Source organism: Phyllostomus hastatus, unplaced genomic scaffold (assembly GCF_019186645.2).
Source record: "Phyllostomus hastatus isolate PE091 unplaced genomic scaffold, TTU_PhHast_1.1 phas_scaffold_501, whole genome shotgun sequence".
Taxonomy (NCBI): Eukaryota; Metazoa; Chordata; class Mammalia; order Chiroptera; family Phyllostomidae; genus Phyllostomus; species Phyllostomus hastatus.
The window spans coordinates 68,648,696-68,665,212 of record NW_025334033.1 but is presented as its reverse complement, the minus strand read 5'-3'; the positions used below and the strand labels follow the sequence as shown (position 1 = coordinate 68,665,212).

General features: G+C 61.4%; 1 protein-coding gene across 7 annotated transcripts in view; it reads left to right on the top strand.

Annotated features, from left to right (window-relative positions):
- BCL11B (BAF chromatin remodeling complex subunit BCL11B) overlaps positions 1-16,517 on the top strand; it is a 96,478-nt gene that overhangs the window by 7,983 nt on the left and 71,978 nt on the right. For 4 of the 7 annotated variants that reach the window (XM_045823313.1, XM_045823315.1, XM_045823312.1 and 1 more), the window contains one exon: positions 8,194-8,562. The exons of 1 other annotated variant lie outside the window; for it this stretch is intronic. In XM_045823313.1, the coding sequence (XP_045679269.1) occupies positions 8,194-8,562 (369 nt within the window). The remainder of the gene's footprint in view (positions 1-8,193; positions 8,563-16,517) is intronic. 2 more of the 7 variants (XM_045823314.1, XM_045823317.1) reach the window with 1 other exon arrangement.

Here is a 16,517-nt window from a genome sequence, read left to right as displayed (position 1 = left end):
GTGTGCTTGCTAGCCCCGGCATTGCTGATACCTTTCACCCCGAACGGGGCTCCTGATGGATGGCTTTTAAAGAGGCTGTTTCTCCCCTGAACGTGCAGCCCGGGGCTGGGGGGAATACTACGTGTGCTCCTGAGCACAGGATTTCTGCATCGTTATTATGCCTTCTTCAAGTTCAAGGGATCTGGAGACAGCCCAGTTGACCCCGAGCCTTGGACTTGAGTTCAGTGGATGGGCAGGAGAAGTTCCTCTCCGACAGGGAAGCGTGCTCTCTCCGAACCTGAAAGGGAAATAAATTAGGTCAGACAAAAGCCGAGTGCGGTCCTCCGCCGCAGGAGCCTTCCCTCTCCAGCACAGAGGGCCGGCGTGCTATCTGATGGTTTCTCTCCTTCATTTAGCGTCTGAACCGAGCCCGTTGCCAGCGTGTCGCGGCAGCAGGCTCCTCTGACAGCTCTGAGATGAAGCAGCCCTGTCACCTGGCCGCCTCGGGCTGGGCAGTGGCCTCTGGCCTGCAGAGAACCTGTTAAACACATTTGCTGAAGAAATCCCCGATCCTGGGCTTTGGAACTTGGGGGAGTTTCACGAGCTGTAACTAAACACAGACCACAGATATGACAGAGCTTGAAAAAAAAATATGTGTCCATTGGGGGAGGGTAAAGATGAGGTTCTCGACCCTGGGGGGCTGTCTCCTGAGTCTCCTGTGGCTCAGGGAGGGACTCTCTGGTCCCGCCTTTAGCTGCAACTCTCCGAGGACGCTGGCTTCTAGGTTGAATGCTGTGTCACATTGGGGAGGACAAGGGAAAATAACTGCTCTTTGGGGACGGTGCCCTGCTCTGCACGGTCGAGTTCTTGATGCCGGCTGAGCCCCCTGCTCTGAGGGTGGTGGTAGCTGCAGGGACACCGGCATATTTTAGTGGGGAGAGGGCGCAGGAGAACACTGGGGATGAATGAGTGTCTGTCCTCCAGCTGCTCGGGGCATGGCATTGTCACTTGAGGCGTTCTTTATTTACTGGCGGTGGGGCCGGGAGTCCTGTGCGTTATGCGGCCGCCCCCCCCGACCCTGTAACCCCCCCAACTACTCCCCACTCCCACAAATCTCTCTTTCCCAGGGAGACAGACGTCACCGAAATCTGCTCCCCTCCTTCCCCTCCCCAGGACGAGCCGAGTGTTGACTGCCTCCTCTGAGCCGGAGTTCTCCCAAGGCGTGGATGGGAAGCGCCGAGACCAGGCTGTCTGGAGCCCCGGGAGAGCCGAGCCAGGGAGGGGGGCGAGGGGAACGGCGTCGTTTTTTACCGGCAGAAGTGACACCAGGTCGGAGGTTTGATTAACGGTGCCACCTTCACGGGGACTTTTCGGCCGGCCGGCATCTTGACATGTGCAAGTCTTTTGTGTAGTTGGTGAAATTCAAGAAAATCATTCGTTTTTTTTTTCCCCCTCCTTTTCTTTTCTTTTTCTGAGGCAGCCGGTAATCTGCTTGGGTGTTGCATTAGGCAGGCTGAGCTATTTCACTGTAATGAGAGCCCCGACCACACAAAATCAAGCAACTTCAAAGTTAAAACAAAAAAAAAATCCTCTGTTGTACATAACTTTTTCGTGACCCTCTTCCACTGAACTGCCGAAATACCAATCCGTTTGTTCGAGTTCTCAAGTGAGCTCTCGACTGAAGCGCTACGCAGAGAAAGCGGCTGCAGAAAGTCGAGGGCCGGGGCTGCCGTGATTTACGTGGGCTCCCGACACGGAGGTGCTGCCAAGGAGAAAGCAGTGGGGCCGCGTGTGAGCGTCGACCTTGGACGTGAGCTGGGAGGGGCAGCCCCAGCCCCGGGGTCTCCGCGTCTCCCTCAGAGGGTCCCCCTCTGCGGCGAGCTCGCAGCCCGGACCGAGGGGGCCCGTCTTTTCTCCTGCCCAGCACCTTCGAGAAAGCACAGCATTCGAGAAAACAAACCTCTTCGTTTGGCCGCCAAAATGTTTTTCTGTCGTCTCCTTAGGAGCCCCGCGGTGCCTCAGGAGACGGAAGGCGTGTGCGGGTTCACGGGGTCCTCTGACTGTGTTTGGGGGGATCTCTGTGCACCGTGACCGACCCTTTTAAAAAAACATGAAATGGACTCTCCTGTATCACACGTAGGCCGCTGCATTTATTGGCGTCATGGACGTGGCTTCTCTTTTTAGTAACCTTTTCGTGACTGGCGGGCGGGGTCTGTGGAGACACCTGGATGCCGTGTTCCTTGTTCTTTTGGTCCTTTTTCTGCTTTTGAGTGTGTGAGACCCGGCCTCCGGAGCCCAGCTTTGGGGGTTCTGGAGAGGCGTGTGTGGTGGGCGCAGCGGGGAGGTTGGACTCGGCCTGCGCAGCGAGGGGAGGTGTCTTCCAGGGGGCTGGTTTGGACCCGCTGGGGTGTCCTGGCACCAGGTGGTGGGGTGCAGGACCCTGTGTGTGTGTCTGGGGCTCGGCTTTGCATCTTGCCCTCGCCCACCTGGGCCCGCCCCTGGGCCGTGTGGCCAGGGCTCTTCCTGCACCCCAAACCTCTTGTCGGATCAGCAGTGCTGACTTGTGGAATGCAGGCCAGGTCCAGGCCTCCCCCACCGCGGCCCCCACCCCCAGGCCTGGCCAGCCAGACCCCTGGTCATTCTCCTGGGGCGGGAAACCCACGGGGCAGATAAGGTTGTGTACCGGAAGCCTCTCCGTCTTCTGCCTGGACCTCAGAGTCTTGAAAATTTCGTTTGGAGACTGATGCTGCGTGAGAGGGTGGTCCCTGCGTGCGCCGGTCTGGTCCCTCCAGTAATTTGAGGGCGGTAGGGAGGTGGTCTTTGGAGGGTCTGAGGGCGGCCTGGGGCCTGGAGCACTATCCCTGGGACACCTGGAAAAGGTGGACACCTCAGATCTCCTTGCAAGAGGGCAGGTGGCCAGGGGAGAGAGTCCATCTGTGCGACCTGTCCTGCTTCGGACCCGGCCCGGCTGTGCCCTCCCAGGGTCCAGTAACAGCCCTACGCCTTGCCGGCTGCAGGAATTTGGGGGGCAAGTGGGCTGAGGCCCGGACTGCAGCCCCCGCTCTGGGATGGGTCTGCACCCTCTGCGGCCCTGGGAGGACCCTCCGACCGTCGGCCTGGCTGGGCCCAGGGTCCCTCTACTCCGCCGGGCACTTCCTCACTCCCTGTGTCGGGAGAAGGCCCTCGGGCCCCTCGGGCCTCCCGGCGCCCACGGGTCCTGCCTGGATCAGCGTCTCCCCTGGGCTTCCATTCCTCCCCTCTCCCATCCCCCTCTCCCCACGGTGGCTGTTTTCTCTTGGATCCAGTAAATTAAAAATTGATGGCAGCGGAGCAAGTGTTGCGCTCTGGCGAGTGCGTGTGCCGGGTGTGTGCCGGCCCCCCCCCCGAGCCTTCCCCGGGAGGGGACGCGGCGGCCGTCCCCGCGCAGACCTCGGCGAGCGTGGCGTGGCCAGGACTCGTGTTCGCAGGAAGCAGGTGGCAGGTCCTCCATCGATGCAGGGCTCGGTGCGGGCATTCTCACGGCCGGCTCTTGTAAACACGCGTGCACACCACGACCGTGTCTGTGACGTTGGTGGCATACGATTTGAAGACCCTGGCACCCCTCCCCCACGTCCTTCCCTACTCCCAACCCCCCCCCCGCCCCCCAGCCACTGAAACAACAGCTCCGTGTATGTTTCTCCCGGACCCCATGGAAGGCGGAGATGGGGGTGGGAGTCACTGCAGGGTGCGGGGGCACGGGCTGTGTGCTCTGTGTGCAGCAGTGCTCTGGGGACAGCAGGTGGGGCCTCTTGGCTGGAATTCCCCGAGGGGCAGGTGCAGGGGCAGTTGTCAGAGATGGACCAGAGTGGGCGGGGCCCGGGGGGCCCTGCGTGCTAGGGGATCGCTGGCCAGGTAAGGCCCTGCTAAGCCTGCGCAACTGCCGGGGGCCCGGAGGCCGCCTGGCCGGGCCCGTGCTGACCATGCCTCCCCGTCTCTGGCCTCTGCCCACGCGCCTTCACAGGCCAGCGGAGGCCCGGGCGAGCGCGGCTTCGGGTGCAGCGCGTCCACGTGCACTTAACGGCAGCGTCCATTATTCCCCGAGAATCCTGATTTCATTGCTTCTAAAGGCACTCACCGGCTGGGAGGAGGCCCGGCGCTGCACATAAAATGTGGTTTTGTTGTAAAAAGAAAATGAACGTGTGTGCAAACACGGAATTGTCCGTGTCCTTCAGGGTGTAACATCTCAGGCTCGGGGACAAGGGGCCTGCACGCCCATTCCTGTTTCCTGTTCACGGGCCAAACATTGTAGCAATCTCTCCACCCCAGCAGCAGTATTTTCTAGGGCCACCTGGTGCAGGGGTGGGGGGGCGCTTGCGTCTGTCCTCTCTGGGAAAACCTCCCTCTTGCCTTCTTTTTGTGAGGCCCGAGTTCCCCGGACACAGCAGGGGGCGGGCGGGGGGGGCGGTGCAGGGCCCGGGGACTCGGAAGGCTGATTCTGTTTGCACGTAGCCTGTCTCTCTCCTGGGGCTGGCTCGTCTGTGGGTGGCAGTTGGGACCGCTCTGCCGGGCACGCGGAGCCTGGCTCTCTCTGAGGCTGTGCGAGGCTGTGCGGCTTGGTGCCCAGAGGGCAGAGGTGGGAGGCTTCTAGGAGGCCAGACGTGGCCTCGCCTTGCCCTTCCCTGAGCTTAGCCGAGTGGCTCTTCCCCCTTTTATTTCTCCCGTCAGCGATACGGTTCTCAGAAGGGACACACACACGCACACACACCCAGCTTGGTATCCGCCTGCCAGCGGAAATGAAACCACAGCCGACTTGGGGGGTGTCTCCCCGCGCCTGGGGTGTGAGCTTTGAAGGCTCAGCAAGCTGTCTTGGGCCCTCTGCTCTGACCCAAACGCTTGACAGTTTTGGAGGTTCAGGGTGCCTCTGCTGCCTGAACATGTCAGGGGTGCTGTTGCCGCCGTCCCGGGGAAGTGTCTCTTGCAGCAGGCCCCACACCCCGGGGTGGGGGAGGGAGAGGAAGCCCCATTCTTGGAGCTGGGCGAATGCCTTCTTCATCAGGAGTTTTACTTGCAACACTGAAAGTGGGGCCTGTGGGGAGAGTTTCTGGTGCGTGTTTCTTTCATGCCTCCTGGCTCCCTTTGGAGGCCGTGAGCTGGATCCGCGGGGGTCAGGGGGTGGAGACCCGAGTTCAGAGTGGCGCGGGCACACCGGCCCGCCCCTCCACCCAGGTGGGTTGGCCTTGAGGGCGCCGGAGGCGGAACCTGACCCACGGGCAGCACGGTGAACAGCGGTGTGAGATACTTTCAGACTCGGCTGCTGGGGCTTACTGGGCTGGTGGGCGAGCAAGGAAAGTGTGAAGGCAGGGGCTGTCCAGTCAAGGGAAGCCGACCAACTGTTACACACACACACACACACACACACAGATAAAAAATAAAAAAAACAGGGCGAGGAAGACAGAGCTGTGCAGAGTCCTCAGCAAAAGATGGAAGGGAGGGGAGGCCTGCTTGCAGACAGGCGCGTGGGACCTTGCTAATTTTCACCTTAGTCCGTGCCTCTTTGGAATTACCAAGTGAATTTGAAATTATGTAGCTTTACGGCCCCCAGCAGAGAGGAGCTCTGGGCCCTTCTAGAACTCCTGCACAGGAGGAGAGCCCAGGCTGAGGCCGGGAAAGTTCATGGAAAGCAAAGCAGCGCACAGGCAGCCACCGGAACCGAAGGTGAAATTAAACAACGGGAGACACCTCCCCGCCCGCCTGCCCTGCCCAGGGAAGGACGATGGGTCGGGGGCAGGGACCGCCCGCTGTCACCCTCGTTTCTTTGTATCCAGCGGCCTTATGGACCGGGGCAGCGTGCCCGGCCCGCCCAGGCTGCCCCCGGCTCTCAGCCCAGGGGTCTCGTCCACCCTCCCCGCCACCCAACTCGCCTGCTTCTTTCTTTCTTTTTTTTTTTCTTTTTTCTTCTTTTCAGAGCATTTCCTTTGTGCCTCTCTCTCTCTCTCTTTTTTAACAAAACAATATTTTGACACCCTCCTCCCATTTAGCAGAGTTCCTCCTCTAGAAATGACGCACAGTACGTCCTTGTATTTCTAAAGAATTGTTTTCACAGCCCTCCCCTCTGGCTCTGGAATTATGTATATGTAATTGGTAATTAAAGGTGTGAGCTTTTCAATATCAACAGTATTGCTCAATGTTAGATCGTTACAGGGAGGAGAGGCTCCGAAGAATCACCTTCCCCCCTGACCAACGGTTCACGGGAACCCGGTCCCCCCCAGAGCCGCCGTTTGGTGGGAGGGCTGCGGTCACATCCTAGCCAGAGCCAAGTGTCTCTGCGTAAAATAAATCGGCAGATTAATTAGGATGCGTTGTCTTCCGAGTCCTTTGCACGTGAACTCCGGTTTCCTCCCCGAGGGTGGCCAGCTCGGTGAGCACTGTGTCCGGAGCCTTCCGGGTCCTTCTGGCCGGAGGGAAGCTGACCGCGGGGCGTTTTTTAGTCTTCGTACGGCCACGTGGCGAACGTGCGTCTGCGTGTCACGCGTTGGAGGCTCTGCCTGCTCCTCTCCAGCCCCGAGCGGGGTCTCCGATGCTCACCCCTCTCCGCAGCGGCCCCTGCCCGTGGGCCCACACGCTCCCGGTTCCCGCGTGTGCTGTGTCGCGCGCCGGCCCGCCGCGGATCGGCCCCGCACTCGGACTCCCAGGCCCCGAGGAAGCCTGTGTCCGGAAAACTCAGAGCAGTGATTTATGTGTAGGATGAAAGATGCCACAGAATTTTTTCCTGAAATTATCTGTTCTTTGGCTCCGGCCCGCCAATAACTTCACTGCCACGGAATGTGTTTTTCTCCCTTCCCTGCCTTCCCCCAGTTCTTCTGTGGTTTCCACCACCCTCCCCGAAACACCAGGCCACTCAGGGTTTACCTGCCCCCTCGGGTCTCCGGCCTGCGCAGACCCCGACACACCGGCCGGCCGGCCGCCCCCCCCGCCGACATCTGCCCTCCGAGACCTCCTCCCCGGATTTGCCCGGACCCCGAGGGCAGAGGCGGCCTGCTCGTCCACCACCCCCCTGATTTATGACGCCCTCGCTGTTGCCCAGCCTTCCAGCTTCCCCCGAGGGGATCGCTGCTTTTCCAGGCATTTATGAGCTTCACAATACTTGGGTCCTCTGCCCCTTACACTGACAAGGAAGCGTATCGGGTGCCCAACAAATAGGAAAACGCACAACCCATTGAAACGGTGGTTTGTCCCCTGCCAAGAAATGCTCTGGAGTCCGAAGAATTTGTTTCCCTTTTCTTTTGAAGGGAGTGAGCGGGGAACAGGGCGGAGCGATGGAGGAGAGCTGGGAACCCTACGGAGCACGGGCGGGGGGGGGGGATGGGGGGGGTCTGACGGGGGGGGTGCAGGGTGGGACACGGGACAGCCAGCTGCCCCCTCAGCCTGCCCGCCCTTCCCCGAGCCGATTTTCCTCTCCCTGTTTCCTTTGGAGCCGTCCCTCACTTGTTGCTTTCTGAGCCTGTGGGTTCTTCCCGGAGGCCTGGCCCTCCGACGCCGCCCGGGTTTCCGTGTTCTCGTCTGGTGTGCAGCCAGGCCTCAGGTGGAGGAATGCACGCCGGCCACACGTGAACGGAGACGCCATGAATGAAAGGGGGAGCGCGGGGGTGGGGGGGCCCGGCGGGGCCAGACGCCTCTGGCTCCAGGTGCTTGGCCTTGACGGCCCATTGGCACCACCCAGGAGGCCGAAGCAAGGACCCGATCGAGGCCTGGATCCCAGGGCCGTTCGCTGGCCTGGGCACGGAATGTCTTCCTGGCTTCCAGGTGATTCTGAGGAGCTGCAGAGTGTGAGAGACGCACCTCCGGCTGCCAGCGCCGCGGCTGGGGTGGCCGCGGGGCCTGGGAAACCGGGGTGTGCGGTGTGCACGTGGCCTCACGTGTGTCCCTGTGCTCTGTGGGGGGAGGGGCGTTGGGAGAGAATGAACTAGGAAGCAGTAAGCCAGCACCGATGAAGCCCCGGCCTCGGGGGGCCGTGATGTTGCTCTTGGGGCCCCAGTGTGCCCACCTGTCGCCCGCCCGCGGGATGGTGAACCCCCTGCCTCCGGGGGTGCCGGGAGGACCCGGTGCACCCTGGCCCCCCGAGGCCGAGGGGGACCGCCTCGAGGTGGGGAAGGGTGGGAACGCACGATGGGTGCTTGCGACTGCCTAAGCCTGTCTCTGTCTTCTCTGCCCTCCCCTTGTCCTTTCTCTCTGCAGCAGAGGCTGACCATGTGGAAGCGGCCATCCTTGAGGAAGACGAGGGTCTGGACATAGAGGAGCCCAGCGGCCTGGGGCTGCTGGTGGGTGGCCCCGACCCTGACCTGCTCACCTGTGGACAGTGTCAGATGAACTTCCCTCTAGGGGACATCCTGGTTTTTATAGAGCACAAGAAGAAGCAGTGTGGCGGCAGCCTGGGTGCCTGCTATGACAAAGGCCTGGACAAGGGCAGCCCGCCGCCCTCCTCACGCTCCGAGCTCAGGAAAGTGTCCGAGCCGGTGGAGATCGGGATCCAGGTCACCCCCGACGAAGACGACCACCTGCTCTCACCCACGAAAGGCATTTGCCCCAAGCAGGAGAACCTTGCAGGTATGGAGCGCCGCCCTCGCCTGGCCGTGCCGGCGCCGTCTCCCGGGTTCCGTGCCTGCCTTCACCCCTCGCCGTGTCGGGGGGTCGTCCTCTGACTGGGGGTGTCGGTGTTGGGACAGCTCGGGAGCTGCCGGGGGGGGGCCTCTGGGCCACCCCTGGGCTCGCCCTTCCCGAGGCCCACCGTCCAGGGGACCTTCAGGAGGAGACAGGCCTGGGGTTCAGGGCGGCCTGACTGGCTGACGGTTGCTTTGCTTCTGGTTGTGGGGCTCTCGCTGCACAGGTGTGGCCTCGGGCACAGGTGGCCAGGAGTCAGTCAGCAAGGGGATCTGGAAGCGTGGTTGGCCCTCCGTCTGCTGGGCCTTGTGGCCTCGTCTGTGGCCTGGCTTTGGAACCAGATCGTCTTGGGTTGGAATCTGTTCTTTACACCTTGGCCTAGTCGGTTCCACCATCTGGGAGGTGACACCAGCGAGCCCTCTTCCGTGAGGGTTGTCGTGAGCTCGTGTCGGGACTGCGTGGGTGGTCCTGGCAAGGCACTTGTGAATGGTGCTCACCCCCTCCCTCTCCTCCCTCTGGTCTCGGTTTCCCATCTGTGCAAAGAGGCCCCTTCTGACACTGTCTTGTCCCTACGGGTAGGTCTGGGGAAGGGCTGCTGGGTGCTTACTGGACACTGTGCCCCTTCGGGAGGTTGGATGTTGCCCTTGGCACACCCACGTGGCTGGCCACCTGGACCACTGGCTCTTACTGCCTGCAGACTAGGTGCGGGGCCTGCGTCCTCCAGCCACTCTGCCCCCACAGCGGGTTTGCACTGGTCTCTGTCTCCAGGCCGTGGCCACGGCTGGCCAGACCCTCCGCCACGGAGCCCAGGCTCTCTGCACCCCAGGGTGCTTGCTTCTGGTTCGCCACACTGAGCCCAGGAGACCTGGTGGGCCCAGGAGGGTTCTGTTGGCCTGCATCCCCTGGAGCGACAGTCTGCCCTACAGCGAGACAGCAGTAGAGCACGTGCAGAGGAGGTTCGAATCCCAATGGCTGATTTCGGACGCGTGGCTGCTGGGCCCCTGCCTCAGTTTCCCCACCTGTTGGAGGGGAGCGGTCACGCTGGCAAGCCTGTGTGCGCATTACCGGAGCAGTGGCTTGGCGAACGCTTTGCCAGCGGAGCTTTTCTTGCGGGAGGCCCCCTCCGTGCCGCAGTGGGCAGACGGGCAGAGGCGGCCGGCGGCGGAGATGTGCGGATCTGTCTCCATTGTGTTTTAGACGCGGCGGCCAGCGGGGATGCTGGAGGGACTGAGGTTTCGTGCTCTCTGGAGGGTGACGCTGGCCAGCTGGGGTCCCCCACAGCCACGGGTGAGACGGACGGGTGTGTGCAGACACCCCCGGCGCCAGGAGGCAGTGGGCAGGGTGACCCCGCAAGCCCGGCTTCTCGGTAGCAGCCACACAGCAGCCCTGCGATTGTGGGCCTCGCTTTGCCCATCTGTGCAATGGGACCGACCAAAGCTGTCCTGTGGAGAGACCCGGGTGGTGGTTAACGGGGCCATTGGCCTCCTGGTGTGTGTCCCAGCGTGAGCGCTCGCACACTCCGCAGGTGCCAGGGGCGTTGGGAGAGGGGTCCCAGGCCGCAGGCGCGCACACCCTGGTTCCGAGGTGTGTGCAGGCCCGCCCGGCCCCTCCTCCTCGAAGGCTGCAGCCCTGGACGAGAAGGACGCTGCGTGCTTGGGGTCCCCGCCCTCCGATTCCTTCACTGGGCGCTCGAGGACTGTTCTCACCAGCGGGGTCAATGCCAGGGACCGCTCAGGGGTGGCTCTGCCCGAGAGGCGTGGGCCCCGACCCATGTCTTAGTGGGAAGGCTTTCTGCTGTCCCTTCCGGGGTCCCCATCTCCCAGGAGCAGCCCCCCGCCAGAGGCCGCAGCCCCCCGCCAGAGGCCGCAGCCCCCCAGGGGTGGGCTCGCTTAAGAAAGCCGGGGAACGTGGTCCCACCAAAGGCAAAGGTCGTCTCCACGGCGCCTTGCCCTCCCCCACCCCCACTCCCGTGGGTGGGGACGCCATAGCAGCTCCATCCAGGATTTCTGTTTCCTGTGCGGCCACAGGTACCCCAGCCCTTCTCTGTTCAGCAACAGGATGAACGGGTTTCTTCATTCTTGAAGAAATGTGTAAAAAGAGCCCCTTGAAGTCCAAAGAGATGCGTTTGTTCAAAGCGTCTTCGATGTTATTTCAATCAAAGGCACAAAACAGACCCCGCGCCGCGTCCGCGGAAGGTGACCGTCCCCTTCGCCGGCCGGCCGTGCCCTTCGCTCCCGGTCCCTGCCTTCCCCCCGTTCTCTCCCTCCTTCCGCACCAACTTTTTTTCTTTATTTAATACAAAGGAAAGATTAAAGAATAAAACTTCAGGGGCTCCAATGTATAAAGTCATTTAATAGGGTAGGAGCATTAATTATTTTAGCTTAATTGAATTCCGAGGGCTGCAGCGGCTGCATTTTTGCCGACGAGCCCTGTTTATTATTTCTCTGTGTAGATTAACAGTAAAGGAAACACAGATAACTTTCCGTTATTTATTGTAAAATAAATGTGTCAATTCATGTGTAAAGCAAGCTGCTCAAAGATAATGGAGTCTTTATATTTTAAGAGAGGGACGAGGAGTCGCAGGCGCTGTTCCGCAGGGGCTTCCGGAACCCCACGCAGCTGCGGGCGCTGCGGGCTCCGTGGACCGCGCCCCGGCCTCTGTGGGGCCCGCTGCCCGGCCGGCTCTGGCTGGCGGGGGATGCCCCAGCCCTTCCCTGCACCCCTGTCCCCGGGCCCGGCGGCTATTAATTCTTGGGACTCCATCTCTGGCTTGGCCCTCCGAGCTGAGGTGCCCACTGTGGCCGGGGGGGCCGTGCTTTTCCCAGAAGGCACTCTGCATGCTGTCCCCTCGCCGCCGGGTGTTTCTGCGCGCCAGGCTCCAGGAATGGGTGGGCCGGGCTGGCCTGCACACAGTTGGGGTCCCTTCCGCCCTTAGGGGCGTCCCCAGGGTGAGAACTGAGTTGGGATTCTGTCAGGGTTGGACCCCGTGTCGACCCCTTCCCCTGGGGCAGGATTCTGGAGATGGGATGAAGGGAGCAGTTACTGTTCCTTTTTTTTTTTTTTAATGATAGAGAAATAGGAGAAGAGAAGGAGGACGTTTCTGAAGCTTTGTCTCCTGAAGGGATTCATTCATTCGTTCTTTCGTTCATTCAGCACCGGCGCACCTGCGGCACCCCCACCCGGCCCTCGAGGGGTGACGGGCTGGGGGCATGTGGAAAGGTGGCCACCAGGGCTGCTGTTCTGTCCCTCATGCAGAACTTGACCATGGGGTGGGCAGGTGGTGCCCCTGCCCTTGGGGGGTGTAGCTACGGGCCCTGGCCCCGCCCCCCGAGCGTCCGTTGTGGGTGAGGAGGCGCCATGGAGACTGTGTCCCATCTGGGGACAGCGGGGCGGAGGGGTCAGAGGCGAGGGCCTCGGCCTAGAGGTCCGAGTCAGGCGCCCGCATCTGGTTCCGGTATGTGTTCACCGATGGGAGAGTTTCTCTGTGTCTTCAGATCCCTTCCTGTGGCCCCTCCCTGCCTCTGTGGGTTTTCCGATGGCCCTCAGGGTCTGTCCTTGGAGGGAGATGGCAGACCCTGGGGGGGGGCGCACCAGGGGCCTTCTGGGCTTTGCACTGAGCAGGAGTCTCTGAGCCGTCCTCTGGGATGGGCGTTCTCTGAGGAGGGGCGGGGAGACCGGGGCGCAGGGGTGTGGGGTTCGTGGCCTGCTGCGTGCAGGACCCAGCCCAGGGCTGCGCCCCCCTGCTGCCGGCCGGCCTCGGGTGGCGAGGCTCGACCTGTGGACCTGCAGTCCCTGCATCTGGGGACGAACCCAACAGCGGTGACTGTGACGTCACGTGGCGTGTGCTACAGGTGTGATCGCCCTCCCCTCCCCCCCAGCTCCGTCACTTCCTGAGGCTAGGGTGGGTCTCCCTGGACCTCGTCCCCGCCCTGTCAGCCCCCCATGTTTGGTCCCATTACTGTCCTATGGTGAAGCTCTCAAGGTGTGTCGCCTTGGGGAGGGGTCTCGGGGGTCAGAGCAGCGAGGGCTCGGGCCTTGGCCGGCCAGGGTGGACTTCCAGTGCCCACCCAGGCAAGGCACATCACTTTCCTGGGCCTCAGTTTCCATGTCTGCACCTCCTCCTCTGCGTTACGCCGGGTGGGAGCCCGGGGTCCAGTGGGAGGTAGACGGCAGAAGAGGGGCAGCTTCTAAAGAGCCAAGCGCAGGGCGGCCTGGACCCCCCCCTTGGTGGCACGAGGTGCTGGCTGTCCTTGGCGGGAACTGTGAAAATCTCCCTCGGTTCTCTTGCTCAGCCATCGTCTCCTGGAGCCTCCTTGGAACCCCCATTCTCTGGCCGCTGGAGGGGGGGGCTCTGGATCGCAGGTAATCCGTCCTTGGGTTCTCGCGTGTCGCCACCCCTTCCGTCACCAGGTAAAGCTATAACGGGAGGCATGAGCCATCAGCTGTCACTCAGAAGTTTGCCTCTTGCCTTTTCTTCCTCCTCCCCCCCAACCCCAAATGTCAGATTTCTGGAGAAGCGCAGGAGACAGGCAGCGGGTGATAGGAGGTGGCAGGTCCCCCTGGGGCTGGAGGTGGTAGGCAGCTCCCAGCTGCGACGGCCCCGCCCGCCTGGAAGTCTGCATCTGAGCCCCAAAGGTCGAGGGGTGTGCCTGGGGCGGCGGGCGGGTCCCACGACCCGCAGGGCACCACCGATGGCGCACTTGGTGTGGGGTGCCGGTGACCCGTGGCTGGACCAAAGGTTGGAGAAAGAAGGACTTCTCATCAGCTGAAGGACTCAGGCGCTGCTCTGAGAATGTTCATTTCAGACTTAAAAAATAAATACAGTAAATGTGAAATAAAAAAGAATATTAGCTCGGCCAGCGGCAGAAACGAAATAATTTGCTTGTGCTGGAAACGGGAGATAAACTCATTCGAAGGTTGTCTGGGAAAACTTGCATTTGATACATTTGGAGTTGTTATTTTCCCTCCAAATGAAGACTGGTTAAATCCGTGTGTGTCGTGGCACGGATTAGCTTTTTCTATTATTAACTTGTGACAGCTAATTATTAGCTCTGTCTACACCAAGGAGAGGTGGCGTGTTCCGAGGGAGGTGGCCCTGGGCTCAGGCTGGGGGGTGCCGGGGACTGCAGGGCTGACCCAGGAGCCTGGGCAGGGCTGATGGGTGGAGGGGAAGACGGGACCTGTCTGGGAACCCCCACTATGCTAGGGTTATCTGACTTTGAAATAGACAGCAACTTTGAAACAATACCTCTCTGACTCCACTTTGAAATAGACATTTCTAACCTTGCTTTAAACCGGGGTTCAGAGAGGTTAAGGGACTCGCCCAAGGTCACAGAGCAAAGTGGCATCAGACCCGGGTCTGCCTGGCTTTTGTGGGTCACCCTGGGTGTGGAGGCTTTTAGGGAGAGGCCAGCAGAGCTACTGGAGGCAGGCACTACCTCCGTACCCCTTCCAAGGGGGTCCTTGAAGCTGGTCCCAGGTGCGACCCCTGCCCGGGGGGCCAGGAGCCCTCAGGCTGTCTGCACTCTCCCTGGTGAAGGTGCGGGGTTGGGAGGGGCGGGAAGGAGAGCTCTAGAATGTGAACTCAGATGGACCTGGCTGGGATTTTGGTTTCGACAGTGACTTCCCTGACCTCCAGCTCTCCAAGTCTCCGTTTCCTATAAAGTGGAGACAACCTTCCTCCTCTTCCAGGCTTGTTTCTGAGGTTTGACGGAGACAGTGTGGGAGAGAACCAGGTCCCTGTGTGCTGTCGGCTGTTGTGGATGTAACAGAGAGGCGCCCGTGGGGTGCAAAGCGGGGTTCCAGCCTCCTGGCCTGGACGGGAAGGCTCTCGTGGCCAACCCTCCCGTCCTCCCCCGAGAACGGACTTGTCTGAGCCTGTGTCTCTGGTGCTGGCAGGCAGGGCTGAGCCCAGACCCAGCGCTGTTGCGTCAGGACAGGTGACCTTTGGCCACACCGGGCTGCCCAGCCCTGTGGCTGGGGACAAAGCATTTCCCCCTGCAGAGTTCCGGAGTCCTCACCTGTGAACGGGGCAGAAATGCCCGTCCTGCCTGCCGGCCTCCCAGGGGGGCGGTAGCCTGAAGCCGCGTGTGACCCGCGCAAACTCGGTCAGCTGCTCCGGAAGGGGGCTGTAATAGCACCGAGTGGCAGGGGAAAGTTTCGTTGAATGAAGACGAAGGCGAAAGGCACTGGCCAGCTAACGGGTCATCTTCGCCGTGGTCTTGCAGGTCGGGGCTGTCGGCCCTATGATTCGTGCAGGTGGTTCCTCGCTCCGGTGCAGGACGGAGAGGAAGGGAAGGAATCGAGCGAGAGAAAGGCACCTGGAACCTCACCAACGTCAGCCTGGTTCCCGTTATTATTATTAGGGATTTTATTTGACAGTAAATAGTTAGCAGTTGACTTAAGTTTTTTATTAGGCGTTTGACAGCTTTTTTTTTTTTTTTTTGCTTTGCTAATTTTCATGCCTGACTAACGCGTACCCACCAGCCCCGGAGTCTGCTGGGCACGTGCTCCCATCCCATCGGGAAGCCCGGCCGTCGCCCTTGTGCCCTTGGGTTCGTCTTTTCCCGGAGCAGACAGAGAGGTTGAGTTTTTCGTATTAGGGTTGTTGATCGAAACCATCCTCTTGGAGCTTCCTATGCGCCAGCCACTGTGTGGAGGGCTTTACAAACCCTAACGAGTTTAATCCTGCTAAGGTAACAACCCATGTGTCAACCCACTTTACAGAGCGGGAACCAGGGCAGAGACAGACATTAGGTTCCCTGCCCAAGGTCACACTGCCGGCGACTCGGGGTCCGGGGGTGCACTCCGCAGTCACACTCTTCTCTGCGGTGCGGCGGTGGCGACCCCTTCGTGTTTCATCGCAGGGTCCCACCCCCGGTCTCCGCCCCGCAAAGGAGGTAAACCAGACATTCCGCTTGTTTTATGGACAAGGAGACGGAGTCACAGGGGGGTTTAGGCACCTTGTCCCATCCCGCTGGGAGTGAGCCGCACGGCCGTGCCCGGAAACCAGGCTCCAGACATCCGGCCGGTGACCTCCAGAGAGTGGTGCTGGGTCTTCACGGGGTTCTTCCCTGGGTCACCTCCACGGGGCGTCGTGACCTTTTCGCTGTCACCACCACAGGCTCCCTCTCTGCTCACAGCCAGGCAGCGAGTGATTTCCTGTCTGAGGGTGCAACTCCGTGAGGGAAGCTGGGGACTAGCGGGCGGACAAAGAATCAGGACAGCGGACCTCCCCCTGCCCTCCCCGTACCCGTGGATGTCGTGCCGACTGCCGTCTGTGCCAGGCCTGCCTTGTTAGGAGCTGACTCCTGCTCAGTGCAGTCGGATTGGCAACAGGCACGTGGGCGTCGTGGGTGCATGGTGGGGGGCGGGTGATGTGGATTCGTGGACTCAGGCCCCAGACTCGGGAAGGCGGCCTCGCTCTGTGGCTGACACGCTGTGTGTGACCTTGAGCAGACACCCCCCCCCCGCCCCAGCTTCCTGAGCCGAAGAGGGAGAAGGGGGAACCCCTGCCAGGGGTTTCCGACAGCTGCAAGGGCCTAGCCGGGGGTGGGGGCTTCGGTTCCAGCTTCCCACCTGGACCCCCTTCCCGCCCAGCAGCCCCCACCCAGACCCGCCGGCGTCCCTCGTTTGTGGCACAGTGGGCGAGTGTTTTCTTGGGAGAAATCGGTGGCTGGAGATGAAAGCCATTATACTAGAGGGTAGACAGGGTCTCTCCCTGCTCCAACCCGTGCGGACTCCTCTGGGGGGGTGTCCGGGCACTGACTGAGGCCGAGTTCAGGCCCCGGGGCCCCGCGTGTGCCCGGGGCCTTCCCAGGCGCTGCCCCTAATGCTGGAGGTGGGCTTCGGTGTTTGACTTGTCAGGAGGGCCCCCCAGCTTGTGCAAGCCTCAGGCCCCA